Below are 27,478 nucleotides of genomic sequence, written 5' to 3'. Positions count from 1 at the left end.
ATGAGGTGCTGCTGAATTGGGAGCAAATGTAGGTCAGCAAGCCAAGGGATGATGGTTGAATGGGATTTGGTGCAAATGCGGATATGAGCAGAGGTGTTTTGGATGAGTTTAACTTTACAAAAGAGGCTGGATAAGAGAGAATTGAAATAGTTCAGTCTAGAGGTATTAAAGAATTGAATGAGGGATTCAGCAGCAAGTGAGCTGAGGCAAGTAGGAGATAGGCTCTGCTCCAGGAATAGAAGTAAGCAGTCTTGGTGATGGAGAGACTATTCAACTTGTACACCATTATCTAATGAATGGAAGTTCCACAGAAGCTTCTCAGTTAATTTTAGTGCTGGTAACTATATAATGCTGAAGAAAATATCATTTTATAAATAGATTTATTGTTTGTGATGTGGTCTGTCATATCACCGATTTTGAGGTAACAGATGCACTGACTTCATTGCTATTTACTGCAGTTATAAATAAATATAATGAAGAGTTTCTGATTGTTGAAAACTTCATAGCAGCTGCTGTATTACAATGCATTTCTACTGGGCTCACTTTTGCCTCGTGACCTGCTGTCCCTGCAGTCACTCAGACATAGCTCAGGCCAAAATAACAAGGTTTTCTGAATTGTGTATGAAGACAGACAGAAAACACTGCTTCTTAACATCACTAATCTGGATGATTGCACTTCCTTTGTTTTGATATTTATTTCTATAATTAAATGGAATTGCGGAGTTTGCTGGCTCATCAAGGAGTGTCATACAAATTTCAAACATGAAGTTAATCATGTATTTACAGCTTGTCGATTCTGCTCCAACCGTGCTCCTGCAACAAGCACAGACAAATGTATGGTAAAGTCTGTCAGTGTCTGAAAAAGACAGGGATATTTCTGACCACTCACGAAGCTGCATCTCCAGCCCTTTTCCACGGGCCCGCTGTGCGTCTGCAGCCCTTTTCTGTTTCAGTTTCCAAAAATTGCATTATTGGCCTCTGCAACTTCTGTAAGTCATGGAAAAACCAGCTCCTGCCTTATACCTGCCCCCCCCCGCACAACCCTACTACCATTTTGCACCCTGGTCACCGACTATCAGGCAACTTCTGGCATCTGAGGTAGCCCGCCTTCGCCTATCCACATGCTGTGTGGCATCCTTCGGTGGATCCGCCTCAGGCGCAGCAGGTAAAGGAGGATGGACAAGAGGACGACCAGGAAACAGCCAAAAAATAAATAATGATTGTAGACGAAGGAGAAGCCCCTCCAGTGTGTATGGTTTCCTTTGAAGTTGTCCAGTTGAATGTCCCTGTCGGTATTAAAGCAAATAGAATGAGAATGCCAGCCAACACAACAACAGCCAGCAGGTAACTAAAAAAGGACCCTGGCAGACAAGAGGGAAGCAGCAAGATAACCCAAATGCCAACACTGTACTGGCAGCTAATGGGCTCTTATTTGAAACATGGTGATTTTAGACTAAATGGGGACACAGACATTTTGGGCTGTCAAGTCAGAAGCTTGTTGTGCCCCAGCACTGACTGGACGAACTTGCAGCCTATAGCACCTTTTCCCACCTTGGGACGTCCCAATGTGCCTTACAGCCAATGACGTATTTTTGGAGGGTGCTCACTGTAGTGATATAGGTGTGAGATAGTGGGTGTTTTTTTTAAAACTATTTTTGGGGAAGGAGTATTGTGTTAACTTGTGAAGAAGGCTTTGTGTCTATGTGTGCGTAAATGACTTAATTAAGCTTGGGAAAGGTTACTAGAAGACAGCTTGTCTGGGAGGTTTAAGACTTAAAAGGATAGAGGTGCATATGTATTAAGATATTACGTGGGGTTTGAGGTACAAGTAACTAGGTTGGATCTAACATTTGCATTTCTAGATTTTGTTTGAATATCAAGGGAAGTCAGATGTGGCAAGGAGCATTTTTGCATCCTACAGGAGTTCCATGGGTAACTAGAAGAGGGGATATTGCATGTTGTTGACCTGAAAGCAGAGACAAAATAGAAACATGAAAGATTTTATATTTGGAAGGATTTGAGTTTCAAAGAGGGTGTGAGAACAATGGAACCTGAGGTGAAAAGGGGAAAAGGGTATTTTAGAGTTACTGCGGAGAGCTTGAAGGTGGCTGTTGGCTGCGTGAGGAAGATCTCCTGAAAACAACTCTGAGCTGGGAGAAGACACAGTTCAAATCAGCCATCCAGTCAAGCCAGAAAAGTCTTATGTTGCAAAAAGCAGCCTTGTTCTGAAGTCTTGGATTTCCACAGCAGAGTGGAAGAAAGTTTAAGAGGTTGTGTGGTATGCCTTAATTTGAGCTACAGCAGTTTTCCTGGGGTAATATTACTGGATTTTTATAATTAAACATCTATAAGGCTATGTTGCCTGGAAGATGTTAACTTGTGAGTCTGACCAAGTAGGGAGTCTTCAGGGGAAATGTTTTGCAAGACTAATCTTAACTGTGTAACTGTAATCTTGTGTGCTTCAGCTTTCTTTTATTCTCATTAATAAAACTTATAATTTTTAAAATCCCGGAAGTGTTACTAGACTGCTTGCTGCTGAAATCAGTATGTCCTCTTCTTGTTTTCAGAACAAACAAAAAGGATATGACTCGTCAGCAATTTTCCCTCTGGGATTTGGTTTGCTCAGCAATCAACCTCTGCTGTGGTCACAACGAAGGAAATTCAGCAACGAATTTGTGCACAGCAAGCTCCCAAAACATCAATGTGGTAATGAGCAGATAAGGTTTTTTTTAGCTATGATGTTCAAGTGACAAGACCTAGAACACCAGTGAGAACTTCCCTGGCCTTATTCAAATCGTGCTCTGGAAGCTCTTACATTCACCCAAGGAGGCAGACAGGTGGACACATGACAGTGCTTTCTCAGTATTGCACTGGTTGCGTCAGCCTAGATTTCAACCCACTGACTTGGAAGCAAGAGTGCTATCTACTGAGCCACAGCTGACTGCTTGCTCACCGGACCCTAAGGAGAACATTCCTTCTGCATGTCAAGAGATTGTCAGTTGTGAACAGTCTTGCACTGTGGTGCCTCCCAGGAGCTGGGAGAAGTGCAAGGAGATTAGACCAGTCGGGCTGGAATCAAACCTACGACGACTGAATCATCTCTCCTCACACCATATACACACGTGCAGGAGCAGATTCCTGTGCCAATGCTCAGATTAAGTCAGAGGACAGAGTGACAGAAATTACATGCAATCATGTTATATCCAGAGATTTAAAACAGAAATCACAGGGAGAGTCCAGAAAATTGCTGGGTGAATTGGCAATCAGTCTCACCTCAGGGGTAAGTAACGTGTCCTGTAGAGAATTGCCCCAAGCGTCCATTGAACTTCCTTGTCATAAACCAGCTGGGCTGTTTTCAAGTTGGTGTAATTCACAGGAAAGGAAAATCCACTATGCAGAACCTCGTACATCCACGCTGACTTGAAACACTGGTACCTGTAGTTAACATACAGCAATTTCAGCAGGTGCTGCTGTAGAGTTTAAACCTATATGATCATCCTTCCTTGTCAGTATGAGGTGCGGAAGGGGAGATATTAAAGTCTAACATGCAAATGTTGGCCAGCCTGTCTGAGAATGGGGTGTTGCTGCCTCACCAGCCTTGGTTACCTGCCTCTCCAAGAACCCACAGCTAAGAAAGGGGATTTATTAACTTCACATATAACCCCTGACACCTTATTTAGTCAAGCTTCACTATGTCAACACATTCATTCCAACCTCACTCTGTTCTTCAGGACAGTTGCTGTCATCTGATTTTGTAATCACTGGGGCATAAGATGATTGAAGGGTGACTTGATCAAGCTGTTTGAAGTGAAAAAAAGGACCCAAGAACCCAGAGAAACTATTTTGTCTAGTGGGAGAAGTCCAGGCTAATGAGGAGTCAAATCAAGAAGCACGACTTCACACAAAGGAGAGTGGAAATTTGGAACTCTCCCTCCCCAAAGGGTGTGGATTCAGAGGGTCCACTGAAACTTTCAAGACTGTGTTGGATTGATATTTGTGGGCAAATGGAGATACGGTCTAGAGCAGCCATATCACATCATTGATTGGTGGAACAGGCTTGGGGTCCCAAGATGCCAACTGTTGTTCTAAAGTGCCGATGAGACTTGGGTTCTATTGACTGTAACCCATTCCTCACATTTAGATGGGCACAAGACTGGCAGCTGGGGTTCAGTGGCAACAGGCAATTAACATACATGACACACAAGTATCAGGCAGACCACCTTCCCTTGACATTCAACAACATGAGTATCATTGCATTCCTTCACTGTCAACATCCTAGAGTCATGATTCCAGCTTAAACATTCACTCCCTCCACAATTAGTGACAGTGTGTTCCATCTACAAGATGCACTGCACAAACTCACTCAAGTTCTTTTCACAAACCTGCTCTACCACCACCAAGGATTAGGGCAGCAGATGCATGGGAACATCAGCACAATTTCCCCTTGTGGGAGAATCTAGAACTACAGGTGAAAATAAGTGGTTGCCCATTTAAGACAGAGAGGAGGAGGATTTTTTTTCTCTGAGGGTTGTGAGTCTTTGGAACTTTTCCTCAAAAGGCAGTGGAAGCAGAATATTTTTAAGGCAGAGCTAGATAGGTTCTTGGTAAGCAAGGGGGTGAAAGGTTATCGGGGTAGACAGGAATGTTGAGTTGAGGTTACAATCAGATCAGCCATGATCTTATTAAATGGCGGAGCAGGCTCGAGAGGCCGAGTGGCCTGCTCCTGCTCCTAACTTGTATGTTCGCATACATGTTCCCCTCCAAGCCACGCACAATTCTGACTTGGAACTACACCCTGCTCCTTCACTGTCACTGGGTCAAAATCCTGGAACTCCCTCCCTAACAGCACTGTGGGTGTACCTACACCACATGGACTGCAGAGATTGAAAAAGTTGGTAAGGGCAATGAAAAATGAGAAGTGAGTATCAGACTTGCCAACGACGTCCACATCACACAAAGGAATCAATTAAAACATACAGGGATACTCAGATTGGATCTGCTTCCTGTTCGCAAAATATTTGATGTAGATTGCAGGGCAGTGAGGGTAGGCTGGAACCCTAGAACAATGCATCTTAACCCAGGGATGGTCAAATCATTTAAATCTGATCCTCTGCCTGAGTACTGTCTGGAAGGAGACATTTTAAAATTGTCCATTCTGCTAACCTATCCCTCAACCTGTCATAAGACTGGTTGCTCACCAGTCTCACATCACAGCTGTTCTAATTTGCTAACTGCAGCTTTAAGGCTCACCTAAAAGATGAGTTTTTACTTTAACTCCTTCTGACCAGTGTGGAGGTAAAGTTCTACTGCTGAAGCGTCTGGTGGATAAAGATGGCGATATGGTTCCCATTCATGCTGTCACAGAAAAGACAGCTCCTATACTTAAGAACAGCTCCCTGGATACCTGTTAGCTGTTGTGCTAAAGCGGGAGAGGTAACCAAGATACTCCATCCTGGTCCACTGGAAAACCTCCGCTTTAGTATCAGAGGTCACCACAAGTTTTGGCATGGCCACGATCCTCTCAGATAGATCATTATCTGCTCACTGACTCTGCTCTGATTTGCACATTTAGAATAGTTGCTTGGACAGCACACTCAAGAGCTGGCAGGGCCTGTGCGGATGAACCTTTGGATCAGTCATGGTCTGGCGTGCAAGGGACAATGCCTGATGCACAAATGAAAAGACACACTGGCCTATTTCCCCCTTCAACGACATCGATGGCATAGAGGGTGCGCACACTTACTTCAGTCTGTGGAGGTCTGCATGACTGGAGTACAAGCCACGGTCAAAACGTTCCTTCAGGATTGTCCACTTTGTCGCACAATAATCCTACAGGATAAATACAATCTTAAGCTGAAAGCCATTTAACCATCGAGTCAGTGCCAGCTCTCTGACAGAGTAATCCAGTTAGTCCCACTCCCCCACTGTTTTCCCATTTCCCTGAAATTTTTCTCCTTCTCAAGTATATATCCAATTCTCTTTTGAAAAGCTACTATTGAATCTGTATCCACGGATACGGCAGCATGTTCCAAATCCTAACCATTCATTGTGTGAAAAAGATTTTCCTCATGTCGCCTCTGGTTCTTTTGCTAATTACCTGATGTGGCCACTGCTTATTGACCCTCCAACCATTGGTAACAGTTTCTCTTCATTTACTCGATCTAAACCCTTCATGATTTTAAACAACTCAACCAAATGTCCTCTTAGCCTTCTCTATTCTAAGGAAAGCAACCCAGCTTTTCCAGCCTATCCATACATTTCCCAATCTTTTGGGTCCCAGTGGATTGGATAATTGCAATGGCAAATCCTCGGACTTGATTTCCCAAAAAATTTATAAGCTGGAAGTTCACCGATGGGAGTGACGTTGAATCTGAAAGAACAGCATCCAAAAATCATGAGCTGGTCAGCTAGGAGCAGTCCGGAACAGGATACTGACTTGATCTGACCCTCAGGGTATTCTCCTCTCACTAGTGATCTCCCTAATTGCCATTGGTTTACTTAGCTCAGAGTAAGGACCAAACTTTTTGCTCCACAGGGTTCAGTCTGTTTACTGAGCTGTTGAGGATGTTGGTTACAGGTTTATGTATGTAGCTCGCGCTGAGCAACTTGACCACAAGGTGGCTTGCTCTATACATTCATCTGGTAATTACGTAATTAGTCATGGTCCATGAGGAAACACAGGCATCTCTTTCTGTTAGAAAGAGAGAGAGAGACAAGTGATTATATAGCTGGAGGGACAGAATTCCACATCAAGCATGGGACAAAGCAAGGAGTGGGCCTTGATGGACTCCCACAGCCAGAACAGGGTTTCAACCAGCGTTGCTGGCATCATTCTGTGCCACACTCAAGCTATCTAGCCAGCTGAGCTAACCAGCCCCCAACACTCACTCATTGGTTAACAATCTGTGGAGCTTTCATTAGAAACATGAAATTCACCTCAGTACCTTAGCAGCTTTGGTGAATTTAGCAACATCATAGTGACCGCCCATGCGCAAGACGTCTTCAGTGCAATAATAGAATTCAGAGAAACCATAGAATTCACTGTTCTGATAATCGACTTGGGGCTGGTAGATCCCACTGAGCGATGTTGAAGTCTCATTGGTTTTGTTTAAGAAGGGGCTAATCATTTGTCGACACCAATTGAAATCTCCCAGTCCTCGTAAATACACAGTGCGTCCACCTTGATGAATTTCGTCCTTGATATCAACTGGCAAACAGGGGTCCAAGTATGGGATTTCCTCTGTCAAGCCAGTCTTCTGCCCCAGCAACCTGCAGGAGAGATAGGCCAAGTGACTCATTGTTCCCCAAAGGTTCTATTTTCATCTCAGCCCGATTGAAGCTGCTACTTTTACTCGCGTGTCATTACATGGATCCCCAAATGGTCACTGCTTGTTTGTGATCCTTGACACAATCAGTGGGCCAATTGACCCTCTAAGCAAGCCCACTGAAGTCACAGGGATGCTTCTTGCCTCCTTCTCCCCTCTTTCCAGGCTCAACTTCAAAATAGAGAACAGCAAAGTATCAGATGAACAACACGGTGACCCTCTCCATGCTCTGGCACAAAATACTGGGGCTCCTGCCTCACATCCTGTGCCACCTGAATTGAATGCTCAGCTCACATCGGAGAGGCACTTCAGGGTCACAAACAAACAGACACAGGAGTGGCTGCACAAAAACAGACCATTCGGCCCAACTGGTCAATGCTAGTATTTCCTACATTACAATAGTGGCTACACTTTACAAGTACTCCATTGGCTGTAAAGCACTTTGGGATGCTCTGATGTTGTGAAGGTTGCTATATAAATGCAAGTTCTTTCTTTATAGACAGGAGGTAGGGTGGGAGAACCATAATGCTAGCACAGATCTGTTGGGCTGAGTGGCCTGTTTCTGTGCTGTCACCTTGTAGGCAATTCTGTGCAGTTAAAAAGAGCCGGAGCCTGTTGATTTGTCCATCTCCCCTCCCACCCAAGGCTCCACGAAGCCCAAGTACCTGTTTGTCAATGTGATCTTGTGGATGATTTGTTCCTCGTAACGCTTTCTGGCAGCATTCCCACCGAAACCCAGAAACGTGGTGACATAGACTCGGTACACATGCTCTGTGTGATGGGCATCACAGCCCAGGTTGAACTCTGCCAGCAGGTTCTTGGCCACCTCTTCCTGCACAAGAGCAACTGATGTGGTTATTCAAGTGGAAACATAACCAGTCTCATATTATCCTGTGTCCAGCACAGATGCAGTGCAATCAAAATATTCAATTAGCAGATGACAGATAACAAGTTTTAAAGCAGTAATGCAACCAAGCAGGCCTTTCACACAGCTGAAGGAATTGTGGAGCAGATGAAATGATAAATGTGCAGGAGCTAAAGGGGGTGCCAACTTTACCCAGCTGGTGACAAATGGGCCAAATCTTACTGGAGAGAGGATGTCACAGCCAACTTCACATTCAGACTTTGTCCAGCAGCTTTCAATTCAACGATAATTTGTGTGCAACTAGCTGGGAGTGCAAGCTAATAACAGTGCAGTGAGGGCAATTGGAACTAACAGTCAATCTCCTTAAACAACGATATTTAAGGACTGGGAAACAAACTGGGGCACAAAGGAGGGGGAAATTCAACACATCAGGCCAGAGCATTTGGGCAGTTGGTTTTGCATGGTTCGAACATCCAGCCTTCAAGCCAGACTTCTCCAACCTTCATTGTGAGAAAACCACTGGCTTCCTTTATTCATCAGCAAAAGATTTTTCTTTCCAGTTCTGAGTTCATGGAATGTAACCAGAGCTGAAGGTCAGCTAAGAAGGAGACGTCGCCATAAATATTCCAGAAAATACAAGTCTAGTTAATGTAAAGTGACGATTTGATTGCCATTTTTGGATTTTGTAAGGAAGTGATAGCATGGATAGAGAAAAGCTGTTTCCACTGCGAGTTAGTATAGGATGGGGTCATAATCTTAATATTCGAGTCAAGCAAATCAGAAGAGAAGTTAAGTAACGTTACTTCATGCAAAAAAGTGGTGGGCAGGTGGGGGAGGTCAAAGTGTGAAACTCTCCAGCAAAAGGAGCAGATGCCAGCTTACTGAATTAGCATTGCTCAAGTGATTGTTCTTCTTGCCCGAGTTGTAACAGCGAGTACTTCAGGATAATCATACCATGCACTCAGGCCAAGTGCTTGTACGCACGCTCCCAGCTGGGTCATGATTCACTCTCTGTTTCCTGACTTAACCTCAGACCGATTAAGTCTGATTAAACACCAGACTGGCAATCGACTTTGGGCTTTCCCCACTGTGGTACTACCAACCTCTACAATGCATTCAACTTGCTGTAGCCCCTGTCCTCGCCCCCCGCCAAGTTCTGCAATCACACCACATCGCCTCTTAACATGCTTGGTTAACTCCCAGAGTCTCAGCGATGTTCTCACCCTTGCTTTGAAACTCTCTCTGTGCATTGATCCCTGGTAACCTTTTGTGACCAATCTATGCCAGCCTCATGTCCCCATGGACCCCAATACATTCCCCTAACACTGTACTTCTCTTACTTGCCCCACTGGCTCCTGTTCATTATGCCATTCTGACCCGCTGCCACCTTGGCGGTTCCCTGGGGAAATATCCATGAAAGATTTATCGTCAGAGACTCATCTATCAACACTTTATCAAACGAGTCATTCCATTGCTTAGTGCACAAAAAACAAATCAATTACTACAAAAGGGCACCACGAGAGAGGCAAAAATAATTACATTATGAGCAACAAAGCATGTTAATGCTGGAATCCTGTCACAATGAAGTGCATGCTCCAGCTGGAAGTGGGAGCAGCTGTTACTAACTGGGGAAAGGTTAGGACATCATTCTTAAGTCTATCTAAGAACCGGTTTCTACCTAGGAGAAAAGGGGGGGGGGGGGTGTGTGAGGAAAAGGGAGTCTGTGTCTGTGCTCTCTGGGTTTTGTGAATAAACCTGTGTTAAAGAAAGACTGGCTCCAGATTCCTCCAGTACTCGGTGAATGAGCAACAAATTATAACAATGCAGACTCATTTTAAGAAAGGGAGAGCAGGCAACACAGAAGACGACAAGAACTAATGGCGTGATCAGTTTTCAGAAACCATGCACATAGGTATCACACAAAGTGCTGGCCTGGAATCGTAGGCTCAGGAACTACCATGCAAGGGACTGAACAGCACTAAAGTACAAGGCCAAATGTTAGAGGATATGAATTAAAAAGGAAGAAACACAAAATCAAAGAAAAAAAAAAGGTAGGACAGATAATAACCTGTTGTGAAGAGGCAAAGCTTACAGTTTTGGGCACTTCATAGGCTATCTGAGTAGAAACCCCTCCCATGTCCAATACGCCAGCTGTCCTCTTCCGGAGGACAGCTGCCTGGGCCTCAGTACCAGGAAGGTTGACTTCCACAACCGAATCCTCACCTGTGTGAATTCATCAAAGAACAACCAGTTAGACAGCTTTTTTGTTTAAGCTTTGATACAAACTTTGCACATTGTACAATTCCCAAGTCACAGGTTGGATTTTCTTCGTGCCACATCCCAAATATCCAGTGGCGCAGACTTGTTTGATTTGCAGGTGCAGGTTTACAGCTCCCAGCACCATGATACTAGGACGTGACCAACACTTTGCATTTACATTGACATCTCTCACCTCAGTCAGAGGGTCATGAATTCAAGTCCCAAACCAGAGACTCAAGTAAAATATCAAGGTTTACACTGCAAGCGCAGCTTGGAGGGAGTGCTGCACTGTCAAAGGTGCCATCTTTTGGATGATCTTAAACTGAGGCCGTGTCTGCTCTCTCAGGTGGAAGAGAAAGGTCCCATGGCACTTATCTCAAAGAAGATCAGAGGAGCAGCTCAATATTTATCCCTTAACCAACACTTAAAATCAGATCATAAACACACTGCTGTTTGTGGGAGCTTGCTGTGTGCAAAATAGCACAGCTACTCATGGGGTAAACTTGCTGAGCAGTCGGTCCAGCCCTGTTCTGTGACAACTTTATCCCTGTTGTAGGATGAGTCAAATACATATTATTAATCAAGAGATCAAGAATGATTAAAGTATTAATTGTTGCATTATAACCGGATCAGCAATTCTTCACGCTAGTGTAAGACACAGTACAAATATCATGATGCAGAATAAATCATGAATAAAAACAGCCCCACCCACTTTAAAATGCACAGATAAAGTTTTACCATCACTGATGTGGTCAAACCGTCCCAGGACAAAATTGATCCCAATCCAAGCGTAAACTCCTGAAACCATTGAAGTAAAAGGATTCTATTATTACTTTTACAGATTCAAAACATGTTTGGCTGCAAAACTGCAGAGTATTAGATATTAATAACACCCGAATCATAAAAAACATTAAACACTGTGAAGGGTCAGTGACATTTACTCAAGTTTGTGCCTTTTGTGAAATAATTGTCCAGTGAGTGCCTTTAGCACCAGGGCAGTCGTTGTCTGAGGAGTTAACAATCCACACACTGCTATTTTAAACTGCCAGTCTTTGGCTCACTCTGCCGATGTTTGATGGCCTTTGAGGTGGTTTTAAAAATGAAGCTGGTCCTTTTGGGCATTAATTTAAAAGCTTTTGAATGCCATTTTTACAATCTTGACTAAGGAGCTGATGACTGGGCCCCAATACAGCTAGCAAGCAGTTATGTTTTTTTTTTAAACTAATTTTCAATCATTTAAAATCGGGATAGTCACAGCAATTAAAAATGCTTATTTTGCTTGATAAAACCTATTTGCCGCAGTAATCCAAGTGCGTGATGAGCGACCACTCTTAATTGCATTAAGCAATCTTCTTGAAAGCTACGTGGTTTTTTTTGGAAGAAAAGATGTTTTAAAGGACGATTGCCAATGGCACCGCACTGACCAGATTTTACTGGCAAATGAGTTCAAATGGAAATTTGTGACAAAATAAAAAGTTTTCGAAGCAGCAATTTCCGTCCGCATTTCCGACTGCTCAAATCTAAGGTGTCCCTCTCACCCTATTAAGCTCCTGACAAACAAGTCTCAAACTTGGTATATGAGTTACAAAGCTTTTACTCGTGCCTGTGGAGAAGCATCAAGTTCAAAGAGGCAGGAGACCATTAATTTGTTATTAGTTTGTGCCAGACAGGTTCTAAAAACGCAGGCTCGAACCCAAACTGCTCAACGACCTGGGTCACATTTTGAACATGGCTGCATCTGGTGACACCAGGTCCGAGCCAGATGGAAGAACCCATGCTTCGAGACCACATTGTTTTACAACATGGGATTGACTTTACCGACGTATTATCAAACTATCCTTCACTCACTGTACTTTGCTGGTGAAATAATCCTGCTTCTATTGGGAGACTTTGCTGCCGTGTCAGTCAAGAGGACGGTGTGCAGTGGTCCAGAGAGACTCCATTTACATGGGCTCTTCTTGCTGAGGGAAGACTGTGGCAAGTCCTGTTTAAAACACTGCCCGGCCTCTAACTCACTGGTTGACACAATAGTGTCAATACTCACTCTCAATGCACTGGACTGAACAATATGGAACAGGCTGACTGCCAGCATCACAGATTCCCCTCTTAATATTTACCTAAATATTCAGTGCACTTGTCTACTAGCTTATCAATTCACTTGCAAGCTCAGAACCGTTCAACCAATCTACCTGACACTACGGTCACTGCAGCATACATACCTTCTTGTTTGCCTGAAATGACCTCTGCATGTGAGTCTGCAAACAGGAAATCGAAGTTGAGAGGAATATCTGTACGGAGATCTTCAAGGATGGCATTTTGCTGGCTGCAAGACCAAAGTTAACGTGTGGTCAATACTTGAAATGCGGTTATTCACCAGTGGGCAGACAAGAATCATGGTGTGCTCCCCTTCATGACATGACTCAGGCTAGACCCTATCTCACTGGGCCTCTGTTGAATGCCTGAAATGACGAATCGCTTTCTGAGCAATGGCTGCTGGGAAGCTATTTGACAGTGATGGTATCACAACTAAGCCTCAATTGCTGCTTGCCTGAACTACACTGGGGCACTTTCCAACAGGCATCACCAGATCGCAACCAAGAGTGGGATTTCTTTCACCGAACGAATAGGGATAAATGGAAACCAACTGCACTGTCTCGTCATCACACAAACTGAAATCAGCTACCTCACTACAGACCCAGATATCAAATAGGAGATATTTATGCTCTGTCTGGAACACATACTGCTTGAGTATCAATAAGGTTAAACTGAGTTGAATAAGCCTAGAATCTCTGGAGTTGAGAAGAATGAGACATGATCTCATTGAAATGTATACATTCCTTAGAAGACATGAGAAGCTGAGATGCTGAGAGGCTCTTTTCCTTGGCTGCGGGATAAAGAGTTGGCCACTTAGGACTGAGATGAAGTAAAGTGTCTTCATTCAGAGGGTTGTGAATCTTTGGGATTCTCTATCACACAGGCTGTGGATGCTCAGCATCGAGTCTATTCAGGACTGAGACTGGTAGATTTCTGGGCACTAAAGGGATCAAGGGATTTGGGGAGCAGAGAGCCAAGTGGAGTCAAGGTAGAAGATCAGCATGATCTTCTGAGTGGCAGAGCAGGCTGGATAGGCCACATCTGTAACTCTCACTCAAGTTTTCTTTCATTTTTAACTGTACTATTATTTAACATCTGGTCTGAGACTTAGGTCCAGTTCTAACTCTCCCTTTCAGACATAATGTGAATGGAGATCAGACTGTTTAAATCAAGTAGCCCACTGGATCAATGGCATAATCACAGAATCTTAATGGCACAGGAGGCCATTCGGCCCATCATGTCTGCACCAGCAAAGCTCAAAAGCCTGAGATCCAGAATCTGGAATGCCACAGAGGACTGGCTCCTGAAGTTGAGCTTCAGTGTAGGGGTAGGCAAGAAGGAGCTTTGCCCCACGTCTTCTATGTCACTTCACATTTACCCCCGATTTACCCAAACAGGAGGCCGCAATGCCCACAGAGGTTCAAAAACTGCAATGACCCTCTTAATGAGTAGAAGCTTGACTGTGCATTTATCCTTGTGGTTGAGGTAGGGAAGACTGAGAACAAGAAATTGGACAGATTTCACAGCACCAGGAGCCACCCATTATTTGCAATAATTTGAGTGTGAACAAGAAGAATGGAGACCATGAACAGATTAACGTTTAGCTCATGGCTCCGCCTATTTCACTTCACAGTGTCATTTATGAGTGCATTCAAATGAGCAAGTACAATGATCTTTTCAAGAACAATGCAAAACAGTTACTTCTCAGGTAAAATCCTCATCCCAGCAGTGCACAGGATATATAAAGGAGTCTCTTGGTGTTTTGAATGAGGAATATGATCTGCAGCAAAATTCAACAGGGGTGCCAAGTAATCACTAGCTTTCTCTGGTGTGGCTGCCAGGTCTGATATACCTGCGGAAAGGAACAGAAAGGCAAATGAAACAAAGCAACTGAGCGCAGCATCTGTGCTGTAAATAGACTGTTTGCTACAAGTCCCAGTTCTATCTCAATGTTTGTAGACACTCCGGACTTTAATTGCTGTCTAAAAAAAATACAAACACATCGAGATGGCCTGGATATATTTTTCTCAGTACATTGTCCTGGTGTGAATGATTGGATAAATATGAAGCACTGGTGTGGCACCAGAATATTGCTATCAGAAGGCAAAGATTTTACATCCGATCATGAGAAATGATCTGACACAGGAGAGTAAATGTCAAGCCAGAAATATGACCTACCAACAGGGTATGGTTAGAGTCATGGCCTTGTGCTGTACTCTATCATTCAATGATGCCGTGCCTGGGAGATTCTAAGAAAGCACCACAAAAGCACACAGGTTTCACAAAGCTTATGTTATTCAGACCCCACAGCATGTTACAGGCCATGTTGACAGAATATTGGCAAATCAGTTTTTATTTCAGACTAACACTGAATTTCAAACATAGAAAACACAGCAAGAAAGAGTCCATTTACGCCAACTGCTCCATGTTGGTGTTTATGCTCCCCACGAGCCTCCTCCCACCCCTCTTCATCTCATCCTATCAACATATCCTCCTATTTCTTTCACCCTCATGTCTTTATCCAACTTCCCTTAAATACATCTATACTATTCACCTTAAGCGTTCTCTGAGTTTTTGAGTTCCACATTCTCACCACTCTCTGGGTGAAGTAGTTTCTCTTGAATTCCCCATTGGATTTAATAGTGACTGTCTTATATTCATGTCCCTAATTTTGGTCTTCCCAGAAATGGAGATACTGTCGCAACATCTATCTTATCAAACTCTTTCATAATCTTGATCCGGGTCATAGCTCAGCCTTCTCTTTTCAACTGGAGGATGGAAGGAGGTAAGAGGATGTACAGCGGGAAGCCTTAAGGACCCAAGTTCTAGGATGACTGAGGGCATTAGGTCACCATCCTGTGTTGCAGTGAGTTTTCAGAGACCACAATGTCCCAAGTTGGTGCCAAATGAGCTGATGTCAAGTAAAGCACAGAGAGCATCAGTAGTCAGGGCAAGGAAGAAAACAGCCCGAGTTCCCCAACTCTCCCTCAGTTACAATTTTGACTGCTGTCAACTCATGAATATAGCTGTGACAGGACTCAGCTGCGATATTCCCACAGACAAATAGTCTGCCAAGCTTCACAGTCTTGACATAAATACTGTAACAGTCCAGTCAGCATCAACATATTCAAGAGAGATAAAGGGGATAGAAGTGGTATTCAATTGAACAGTACTGGAGTGTTATTTAACATTCACATTGCTTTCTATCTCTCCCTCTTTGGCCTTTACTGGCTGAAGGCTGAAACTAAGAAACAATGAAAGCCATTAACTTGGTGTCAACTATATTCTTCCCACAGTTTGACATAACATAGCCAAAAAGTGCCTGTTAATCATGAGTCAAGTATGGGTTCACTTAATTCACTGCTACAGGAACGGAATCAGAAAATAAATTATTAAAATTTGTAGCACAAAAGGAGGCCATTCAGCCTGTTGTGCCTGTGCTGGCTCTTAGAACGAGCAGTCATGCTTGATCTTATACCTTGTGTCCTTAACCCTGCAAGTTCCTCATCCTGGAGTAGTTGTCCAACTTTCTTGCAAAATTGTTTATGGAATCAGCCTCCGCTGTCTTTTCAGGTGTAGTATTCCAGATGCTGGCAGCTCTCAAAGAGCGACAAAAATTCTCATCTTCCCTTGAGACCTTGGTCAGTGATTTGAAATCCTTGACCTCTGGGTATTGACCATCAGAGGGAATCATTTTGATCTGCTCTATGATAACCTCTCGTCACATACATAAGAACATAAATAGATGGAGTAGACCATTCAGCCCACTGAGCCCATTCCGCCATTCAACGAACGAGATCATGGCTTACCTTCTGCTTCATTTTCCCGCACTACCCCATATCCCCTGATGTTTTTAATATGTAGAAAACTATCGATCTCAATGACTGAGCCTCCACAGCCCTCTGGAGAAGAGAATTCCAAAGATGCACTGCCCCGAGTGAAGAAATTCCTCCTCATCTCAGTCCTAAATGGCCTGCTCCTTATTCTGATCCACATTTAAAAGCGTACAAAGTTGTTTTTCAATCAAGACCAGAATTAGACTCCCAATTTATTCCTCTCTTTTAGCTTGTTGTTAAAAGGGTGTGACAACACCTATTCTTTTCTCAAAGATTTAGAACAATTTCTTTCAATGATTTAAAAGCAAAATACTGCCGATGCTGGAGAACTGAACTAAAATCAAAGTGCTGGAAAAACCCAGCAGGAAGAAGAGTCATATTGGATTCAAAATGTTTCTCTCTCCACAGAAGCTGCCAGATCTGCTAAGTTTTTCCAGCATTTTCTGTTCTTTCCATTGAATTACCTGGTTTGATCTTCATCACCACAGGCTGTCTGTTCCTGCCCCTCATCTGTTTGATATCAAGCAGATCATGTGGATTCCCATTGTGTCTTGGCCAGCAGTACACAAAGAGCCTTGAGCCACTGCTTCCACAGTCTATCACAATGCCGTAGTTTAAATAAGGGTTCTTGATATCAGTGGCCTCCATGTCTGTCAATTTGGTAAAGTACCTGTAAGGAGGAAGAGGAGAAAGGTGAAACAGCAATAACAACTTGCATTTACATAGCGCCTTTAACAGAACTAAACATCTCAAGGTGCTTCACAGGTGTGTTACAAGGCAAAATGTGACACTGATTTACACAAGATATTATGACCAGTGACTAAACATCTGGTCAAAGAAGTTGCTTTCAAGGAGTGTCTTAAAGGAGGAAATAGAAGGAGAGACATGGAAAAATTTAAGGAGGGAATCCCAGAGCCAATGCAGCTGGAGGCATGGCCACCAATGGTGGAGCAATTAAAATTGGGGCTGCTCAAGAGGCCAGGATTAGAGACGTGGAGAGGTCTCAGAGGGTTGTCAGGCTGGGGAATGTGACAGAAATAGTGGAGAAATTTGAAAACCAGGACGAGAATTTGGAAAATCAAGGTGTTGCCGGAACAGGAGCCAACATCGGTCAGCAAGTACAGGAGGTGATGAGCGAAGGGAGTTTGGTTAGGGGCAGCAGAGTTTTGAATTAGCTCAAGTTTATAGGGAATGCAAAGTGGAGACTAGCCCGCAGAGCTCTGAAGTAGACGAGTCTACAGGTTAACAAAGGTACGTGTAAAGGGGTAGCTTTTAAGGAATGCTTCAAAGGACAGCATTAAAGAGGGAGAGAAGATTATAAACTGATTTGAACCTGCACAGTCCAGTATCATCACTGGCACTGTGAGGTGCGGATTTAAAATTCCTTCATCTGTCACCATATGTTAATGTCACACTGACTAAATCCTCGGTCTCATTGCTGTACCATCTGGAAAACTGAACCCAGAAGTTCTTCTAGTCTAAATTGTTAAATCCAAAGACTAAGCTGCCATTTCTTTTATCGCAGCCTACAAACCCGTATTCTGTTTCTAATTTGTATAGTGATATTTCTCTTTAATTTGGAAGTTGGTGAGAGAGAGAGGGGCAATTTCGTGTTTACCAGCAAGTAGAGAAAAACCCACACCCGGTTCCTGTGGCATAATGAGCAACTGGGAGGTCACGAGTTCAAATCCCACACGTGCCACATTGTAAGACTGAAGCCAGTCAAAAAATCTTATAATTTGTATCGTGGCGTCAACATCAACAGAAAAATGGCCATGGGAACTCCCAGATTTGTGGGTAAACCAACCAGTTCATCCATGTCCTTCAGGGAAGATAACCTGCCAACTAGATGTAATCTAGTCCACATGGGTCCAATCCCACACTATGTAGCAGACTTTTAAAATTGCTGAAGGAAATGGAGGGATGGACACCAAATGCTAATTCTTTTTTTAATTATTCATGGGATATGAGCATCACTGGCAAGGCCAAAGTTTATTGCCCCTTGTTGTCTCAATCCCAAGCCAGCTGGTGAAGTATGAAATGAAACACTAATACTTTTCATAACAATAGGTTTATTTACAGAATGCATCATTACAAATGCCTGCTTCCTTCCAAATAACCCAAAGTCCCAGCAGTTTCAGTTTATGAGTGCTCTAAGTACTTAATTAAACAATGCACTTAACATAATTAATATACCATCAACTGCCATCCCTAGAGAGCTGCCTTCATTAAATGTACATGTGTTGTAGATATACCCACTGCGCTGGTATGGAGGAAATTCCATATGGAATTGATGTAACAGTAACAATTAGAACGTATATAGCACTTAATGCAGGGCACAATGTCCCAAGGTGCTTCACAGAAGCATTAGAAAACAAATTATGACACCAAGTCACTTAAGGAGATACTCACGGAGCCAAATCCCTGTCTGCTCTTTCAGGTGAATGGAACAGATCCCATAGCACTATTTCAAAGATGAGCAGGGGAGATCTCCCTAGTGCCCTGGCCAATACTTATGCCTCAATCAACATCACAAAAGACAGAGTATGGGGTCGTTATCACATTTCCATTTGCGGGATTTTGCTGTGTACAAATCGGAGGCTGCGATTCCTAGAGTGACTGGACTTCAAAGAGTACATCTTGTCTGTCAAGTGCTTTGGGACATTATGAGATTGTGACAGGTGCTGTAGAAATGCAAGTCCTTGTTTCTTTCTACTTTGGGTTTGAAGTCCTGTAGATGGTCCTGGAAAGGAACACTGTTGGGCGGTCTAAGAGAGGAAGGCAGTGGGAGGAATGTTTGTGGGAGAGGAGTTCCAGAGTCTGGAGGATTTGATTTAGAATAGGACAGTGTTCACCCAGTGTTCAGAAGCTAGGGAGGATGACAACATCCAGAAAAGCATCTTGAAGCAAGAGTGGGTGGAAGACCGATACCACAACCCGATCGATAAATGAAGAGGCAGAAGCAACTGCCCATACACTACCTATCTCCTCTGTCCTGGTACAAACGTCCCCAGCGATTCTTATCCAAGACCAGCAGAACATACAGTAGAGATATGAAAATAGTGAGCAATACAAGAGCTGTCAACTGACGAAAGGTGCTGTTGAAAGGACGTGGACAGGTCGATGGAGATAAGCTGAAATGCCATGAAGCCGGGAATAAGCAGGAGATATAGAACCTATAGAAGAGAAAAGTTCGCAGTCAAAAAAACAAGATAAGTGGAGCAATGTTTCAACACAGATTACACTCATATCACAAATTCTTACTTGTGATTTTGCAACAAGGACACTTTTCCACACGAGATCTCTGAAATCTACCTCAGGAAGCAGCATCAAGACAAACTCTCAAGGTCATTCTGCCAAATGTATTCAAGAATGCATTCATGATCATTTTACAGTGCCCTAACTAACAAGTCTCACATGTCCACTTTCAAAGTTACAGAAAGATAAATATTCATTATCAGCCATGGCTCAGTGGCTGGCACTCTCGCCTCTGAATGAGAAGATTGGGAGTTGAAGGCCCACTCAATCTCTTGAACACAATAAGTCAAAGCTGACACTGAGTAGCGAAGGAATGTTGCACTGTCAAAGGTGCTGTCTTTCAGCGAGAAGTTAAACTGAAGCCCTATGTGCCCTTGCTCAGGCGGTTGCAAAAGATCCCAAGGCACTGAAGAAGAGCAGGGGAGAGTTCTCGCTAATGTCCTCTCAACCAAGATTAGGAAAACAGATGATCTGTTCCTCTCACATTGCTGTTTGCGGGAGCTTGCGGTGTTCAAAATGGTCTTTCAAACATTACAACTGTCACTACACTTTGGAAGTACCTGACTGGCTGTCAAGTACTTTGGGATGTCCCAAGGTTGTGAAAGGGAACATATAAATGCAAGTCTTTCTTTCTTTCTTGCAAGGTCAGAGCTGAGCATAGCCATCATCATACTTGCCAAAAAATGCTCCATGTGCCTCGTGTGATAGTCTCGTGTAACTTCAGGCTTTGCTCTTCAGAACTTTAAGTTTTGATTGGAATGAAACACACCTTCAGGCAAGTAAAATTTAACCAGCAATTGATTCAATTACTTCATGCCTATCTTTCAAAGGTCCATGGTCAGAAATGACATAACGCTTAATGCATCAATCAACTTCCAAAGCAATGATTACCTGTTCTCTCAAGTGTGGCACACTTTCCCATTACCCTTTCACTTGGGTCAACACAGGAGAGTTAGTCCCCACAATTTGACCAGTTCCCTTACCTTCCCATGGTAAAAAGCTGCTTAATCACGGAATGATGAGAGGAAGCAATGATCGACAATCAATTAATCCAGGTTGTGTCAAGTACAGTGCACAGTTCTGCCAAGGAGGCACTGTTTTCCTGTTTCAGCAAACAAAAAAGGAATTAGTACATGACTCCATCTTATGGTGCAGATGCAGCTACATCCGTTCTGTATCACTTGCACAAAAATTCCCCAAACATTCACATCAGGTGGCTTCAACACAACTTGTGTGTCAGTATCGCAACATCCTGCCAACCTGCCCAGTAAACTACAGGGCTGAGGTTAAATGTTCTCTCTCACATAATTTACATCTTCTATATATTATATATACAGTGCACCCATAAATGGAATGACTGGGGTGGGCAGTACAGTGACATCGCAGCACTGAGAAGGCTATTCAGCCCATTGAGTCCACGCTGGCTCTCTGTGGAGCAATCCAATCACTTCCTTTCCCTTTTCCCCCCACTCTCTCCCCATAGTCCTACAACTTCACTGCCCTCAAGGGTGCAGCCAATTTCCTTTCAAAATCACTCATCATTTCGACCACCCTTAAAGCCAGTGAGTAGCAGGTCATCACCACTCTCTGCATAAAAAAGTCCTTCATCACATTCCACCTGCACCTCTGACCCAAAACCTTAAATCTGTTTCCTGCATTCCATGAACCATCAGCTATTGGATTGTTTTCCTTTTTGTTTCTTTCCCTTATCAAAACCTTGTACACTTCTATCAGATCTCCCCTCAATCTCCTTTACTCCAAGGAGAACAACCCCAGCCTTTCCAATCTAACCTTGCAGTTAACTTCCATCATCCCTGGAACCATGCTTGTAAATCTCCTCTACACTCTCTTCAGGACTCTCATGACCTTATTGAAGCGTGCTGATTAAAACTAAATGCAATGCTCTGGGTTGTGGCCTAACCAGAATATAGAAGTTTGGAAAGTGAGAAAATGACACTCCAAAAGGTTGCCATTCAGCACACTCTCTCCACACAAACTGAAAAAGAGCTACCCAGCCCTTGACCAGTCACCCTGTCAGCTGTGGCACTTCCAGTGCGTGTCCAAGTACTTTTCACCTGTGATGAGGGTTTCTGCCACCACCAGCCTTTCAGCCAGTGAGTTCCAGACCCCCCCCCCCACCACCCTGTGGGTGAAAATGCTTGCTCTTCAACTTACCTCTCCTCCTTTTGCCAATTACTTGAAATCTATGCCCCTTAATTATTCACCTGTCTGCTAATGGAAATACAGTGGACAGCAAGAACCTATATAGGTCCCTCATCATTTGAAACATCTCAATTAAATCTTCCCTCAGCCTCCTCTGTTCCAAAGAAAACAGGTCCAACCAATCCAACCTCTCCTCTTGGCTGGACTGCTCCAGTCCTGTCAACATGCTCGTAAATCTCTGTCGTACCCTCCCAAATACCTCTTGTAATGCACTGACCAGAATTGTATGCAGTACTCTAGCTGTGGGCAAACTTGTATTGTTCTAGTGTAACCTCTCAGCTCCTATATTAAATGCTTCAGCAAATACAGGCAAGTATCCTGTAAGCCTTCTTGACCATATTGCCTACCTGTCCAGCCAACTTGAGGAATCCACCGAGGTCCCTCAAAGTCAGGCCCCTTCAAGGTTCCTCTACACTTCTCACAATCCTGCTATTTCTTGTGTATTCCCTTGCCTTGTTCATCCTCCCAAAATGCATCACCTCACACTTCTCCACATTGAATTTGATTCGCCACTCATCTGCCCGCATGACCAGTCCATTGATACCTTATTGCAGTCTATAGCTTTCTTCCTCACTATCAAATACATGGCCAATTTTTGTATCTTCTAGAATGTCATTAAGTGATATTAACATGTATAATGTTAGTGGGTTTTTTTTAAATTGAACTTGTAGTAGGGTCTGTGTCTGTGTGTAGCGCAATTAGATTAAAGACAGATAGTCTGGGTGCTTTGATGTATAGTATTTTTGAGATGTTAATTGGGTGAACAATAAGTTAAAAGGCATACAGTAAATTTGCATTTGTTGAATAAACCATTCAAAAGGGAGTAAAATCTTGCACCCAGCTAGAAGGCACTAAGTGTTTCTATTACTAATAAAATTGGTGCTATGAAAGGGGTTTTATTGTTAGAGGAGGTGGAGTTCAAAGACCAAGTGATACAATGAGAACATACATTCAAAGGGAAGGCTGGGTATAACCAGAAAGGAGTTTGTGTGTGCAGATCAGAGGCATGCAAGATCTCACCAGGCAGTAAGCCCTACAACTGTGTCTGCAAAGGAAACAAATTGCAAAGCACCTCATTTTGAATTCCTAAGGTCAAATGTGCTTTGCCTGGTGTCTGTTTAAAGTCTATGGGTTGTTGTTGCCTTGGTGAAGATTTACCTGGCGGTGATTAATTTGGGGATTTGTTTATAAGTTATTATGGTAGTAATTTTCAGACATGTGTATGTGCTTAATTTCTTGTTAAATTAATAAATGTTTAATTTAATGTATATAAAAAACTTTTGAGGCTTGGTGGTTTTTATTCCTGAATTCAGAGCTGTCTCTCAAAAATACCAATTGAAAATATAGGTTATGAAAGTTGTTTAAAGTTTCCCTCCAGGATTTCTTTACTAACTGCTGTGTCATAACAAGAAACTTCTTAACTGAGCTCCCTACCTTCAAGTCTAAATTATTGAGATATTCCACAAACAGCAAGGGTCACAGTATTGAGCCCTGCAGAACCCCAGTGGAAACAGCTTTCCAGTTGCGACATTTGTTGACCAGAACCCTTCGCCTCCTGTGAATGAGCCAATTTTTGATTCAATTTGCCATTTTGCCTTGGGTCCCTGGAGCATTTATTTTTCTGACCAGTTTGTCACATGGGAACTTGTCCAAAGCTTTGCTAAAATCCATATAGGCTACATCAAACGTGCTACCTCATCGAACCTCCTTGTTACTTCCTCAAAAAATTCAAATCAAGTTAGGTTAAGGAAGAAGGAGGACATGTCAGAGGAACTGTTTTTGAATGTAGCATCATCAGAACAGATGCGACGGAGGCGAAGGAACTGAGAGATTGGGATGAAGTCCTTACAGGAAGTGGGGTGTGAGGAGCTGTAGTCGAGATAGCTGTGGGAGTCGGTAGGTTTGTAATGGATATTGGTGGACAGTCTATCATCAGAGATTGAGACAGAGAGGTCAAGGAAGGGAAGGGAAGTGTCAGAGATGGACCACGTGAAAATGACGGAGGGGTGGAGATTGGAAGCAAAATTAATAAATTTTTCCAAGTCCTGACAAGAGCATGAAGCGGCACCGAAGTAATCAACGATGTACCGGAGAAAGAGTTGTGGAAGGGGGCCGGAGTAGGACTGGAACAAGGAATATTCCACATACCCCATAAAGAGACAGGCATAGCTGGGGCCCATGCGGGTACCCATAGCCACACCTTTTATTTGGAGGAAGTGAGAGGAGTTGAAGGAGAAATTGTTCAGCGTGAGAACAAGTTCAGCCAGACGGAGGAGAGTAGTGGTGGATGGGGATTGTTCGGGCCTCTGTTCGAGGAAGAAGCTAAGGGCCCTCAGACCATCCTGGTGGGGGATGGAGGTGTAGAGGGATTGGACGTCCATGGTGAAGAGGAAGCGGTAGGGGCCAGGGAACTGGAAATTGTTGATGTGACGTAAGGTGTCAGAGGAATCACGGATGTAGGTGGGAAGGGACTGGACAAGGGGAGAGAGAAGGGAGTCAAGATAACGAGAAATGAGTTCCGTGGGGCAGGAGCAAGCTGAGACGATCGGTCTACCGGGGCAGTTCTGTTTGTGGATTTTGGGTAGGAGATAGAAGCGGGCCGTCCGAGGTTGGGCGACTATCAGGTTGGAAGCTGTGGGAGGGAGATCCCCAGAGGAGATGAGGTCAGTGACAGTCCTGGAAACAGTGGCTTGATGTTCAGTGGTGGGGTCATGGTCCAGGGAGAGGTAGGAGGAAGTGTCTGCGAGTTGACGCTCAGCCTCCGCGAGGTAGAGGTCAGTGCGCCAGACAACAACAGCACCACCAGTGTCCGGCCCATCTCCCGCGCATCCGCCCTCACGCCTTCTCCTCCCTCCCAGAAACATGATAGGGTCCCCCCTTGTCCTCACTTATCTCCCCACCAGCCTCCGCATTCAAAGGATCATCCTCCGCCATTTCCGCCAACTCCAGCATGATGCCACCACCAAACACATCTTCCCTTCACCCCCCTTATCGGCATTCCGTAGGGATCGCTCCCTGCGGGACACCCTGGTCCACTCCTCCATCACCCCCTACTCCTCAACCCCCTCCTATGGCACAACCCCATGCCCACGCAAAAGATGCAACACCTGCCCCTTCACTTCCTCTCTCCTCACCGTCCAAGGACCCAAACACTCCTTTCAAGTGAAGCAGCATTTCACTTGCATTTCCCCCAACTTAGTCTACTGCATTCGTTGCTCCCAATGTGGTCTCCTCTACATTGGAGAGACCAAACGTAAACTGGGCGACCGCTTTGCAGAACACCTGCGGTCTGTCCGCAAGAATGACCCAAACCTCCCTGTCGCTTGCCATTTTAACACTCCACCCTGCTCTCTTGCCCACATGTCTGTCCTTGGCTTGCTGCATTGTTCCAGTGAAGCCCAACGCAAACTGGAGGAACAATACCTCATCTTCCGACTAGGGACTTTACAGCCTTCCGGATTGAATATTGAATTCAACAACTTTAGGTCGTGAGCTCCCTCCCCCATCCCCACCCCCTTTCTGTTTCCCCCTTCCTTCTTTTTCCAATAAATTATAAAGATTTTCCTTTTCCCACCTATTTCCATTATAAAACAAAACCCCACTAGAGCTATACCTTGAGTGCCCTACCATCCATTCTTAATTAGCACATTCGTTTAGATAATATCACCAACTTTAACTTTAACACCTATGTGTTCTATTGTACTATTGTCGTTGACATCTTTTGATGATCTGCTTCTATCACTGCTTGTTTGTCCCTATAACCACACCACCCCCCCTCCACCTCTCTGTCTCTCTATCTCTCCGCCCCCCACACACACACCTTAAACCAGCTTATATTTCAGCTCTTTCCTGGACTCGAACTCAGGTTCTGTCGAAGGGTCATGAGGACTCGAAACGTCAACTCTTTTCTTCTCCGCCGATGCTGCCAGACCTACTGAGTTTTTCCAGGTAATTCTGTTTTTGTTTTGGATTTCCAGCATCCGCAGTTTTTTTGTTTTTATTATTATTAAAGAATCTGGGGTTGTGAGGAGATTATGGACAAGATTATGGCAGATTTAGAAAGGGTAGACAAAGAAAAGCTGTTTCCATTCGCTGATGTTACAAGGAGGCGACAAGAGATTGAAGGTTTTGGGTAAGAAGTGCTGGGAGAATGTGAGGAAGAACTTTTTTCCTCCCACAGTGAGTGGAAAACGATGATCAGAGCATTGGCTGTTTGCTCCATTCCTTTCCTCAAAAAACAGGGATATACTTCATCTAGGGATGCTGGTTTTACCACTTTCAAAGATGATAAACATCTGAATATTTCATCTTTCACTATGTTTATACAACCCAATTCTTCACTCTTTCCACTTACCTACAATACCTGCATCATCCCACTTTTCTCTGAAAAGGGACACAAACTATTAATCATGCCATGTATTCCACCTTCAGAGACAAGTTACCTTTTTAATCTCTATTCAGCCCTACTCTTTCTTTCGTTATGTTTTGTAAGCCATGGTTGGGTTTTCCTTGCCAATATTTTCCACACTCTCTCTTGGCTTTCCTAATTGCCTTGTTTAATTTAAGTCTACATTTGCTACACTCTTCCAGTCTTTCTGTTACATTAATTTTGTCATGACTGACACAAGGTTCCCTTTTTCTCATGCCTCCTCCTGCCCTACATATAATGGTGACTGCACTTCAAAAGTACGTGTCTGGCTGCAAGACGCTTTGAAATATAGTGTTTGTGAAAAGCACTATATAAATCCAAGTCTTTCTTTTTGTGCTTGAGATAGACAGAATTCATCAGCTTAAAATCATAAAGAGAACTTACCTGTTGCAATGTTAAACCTCTGCACTGGATGCCCAGATGTTGACAGATCTTCTCAAGATGAACTATTTATTTTGAAATATCTACATGGTTAATTTCTATTATTTTCTTTTTGGAAACTGTTCCTCCTCCTGATATTTCTTTTGCAGGGTTTATTTTACATATGCATTCCCCCACCCCCCATTCACTGCTACTGTTACCTGCCTACCTGCTCACCTGGAAACGCCTCACCGCTGTGCTGATTGGCTGCCGCCGGCCACCACCCACCATCTAATTGGCTCGCCGAGCCGTCAATCATCCGACCAGCCACGTCAGGCTCGGATCCACGTATTTGGTACCGGACTGACGGCGCCGGCAGCGACGATTGGGTGACCGTCATTTTATTTTCAGTTAAAAACCACTCGACCCCGGTTGATTTGCTATTTTTAAGGGGAGGAGGGGTGGTTTCTGCACTTACCCCCTCATGATTCACCGTGGACGGTACTGTCAGCAAGAACAAACACAAAACAGTGAGCGTGACAGGCCGACTTCGACAAACGCAACAGCCATTTCCCCCTCGACTGCCTCCGCGGCAACGGAAATCTTTTACCACACTTCACGACACTGCCGACGTGCACCTGCCGGAATACGCGTGCGCAACTGCTGCCCGCTGCATGTTGGGAGTTGAAGTTCTTCCCCTTCTAGTTACCATGATACTCCACAACAGGCAATATTGACATTTTGAGACTTGACTCCCACTGGCCCCATTTCAAGGGAACTTTTTCGCGCATAACTGATTTTTTTGTGTTTCCTTTTCATTCATAAACAA

The 27,478-nt window shown here is 43.9% G+C and overlaps 1 protein-coding gene across 2 annotated transcripts; it reads right to left on the bottom strand.

Moving 5' to 3' along the window:
• Nucleotides 1-363: 363 nt before the first annotated feature.
• Nucleotides 364-27,263, bottom strand: entpd4 (ectonucleoside triphosphate diphosphohydrolase 4). Of its 2 annotated transcripts, none has more exons than XM_041210216.1 (13): nucleotides 27,128-27,263; nucleotides 20,621-20,739; nucleotides 19,361-19,555; nucleotides 16,844-17,049; nucleotides 14,245-14,395; nucleotides 12,669-12,772; nucleotides 11,188-11,247; nucleotides 10,259-10,413; nucleotides 7,991-8,157; nucleotides 6,945-7,269; nucleotides 5,744-5,829; nucleotides 3,274-3,435; nucleotides 364-1,286 (listed from the first exon to the last, which is right to left on the bottom strand). In XM_041210216.1, exons 2-13 carry the CDS (start codon nucleotides 20,626-20,628, stop codon nucleotides 1,076-1,078), a joined length of 1,830 nt encoding a protein of 609 aa, XP_041066150.1. In that variant the 5' UTR covers nucleotides 20,629-20,739; nucleotides 27,128-27,263; the 3' UTR covers nucleotides 364-1,075. The 2 variants fall into 2 exon arrangements, with proteins under 2 accessions (XP_041066150.1, XP_041066151.1); XM_041210217.1 differs by having other exon boundaries at nucleotides 10,283-10,413.
• Between the last annotated feature and the right edge of the window lie 215 nt (nucleotides 27,264-27,478).

Source organism: Carcharodon carcharias, chromosome 17 (assembly GCF_017639515.1).
Source record: "Carcharodon carcharias isolate sCarCar2 chromosome 17, sCarCar2.pri, whole genome shotgun sequence".
In the NCBI taxonomy this organism is placed as follows: Eukaryota; Metazoa; Chordata; class Chondrichthyes; order Lamniformes; family Lamnidae; genus Carcharodon; species Carcharodon carcharias.
Note: the sequence above shows the minus strand (reverse complement) of the source record. Positions and strands in the feature narration are given on the sequence as shown.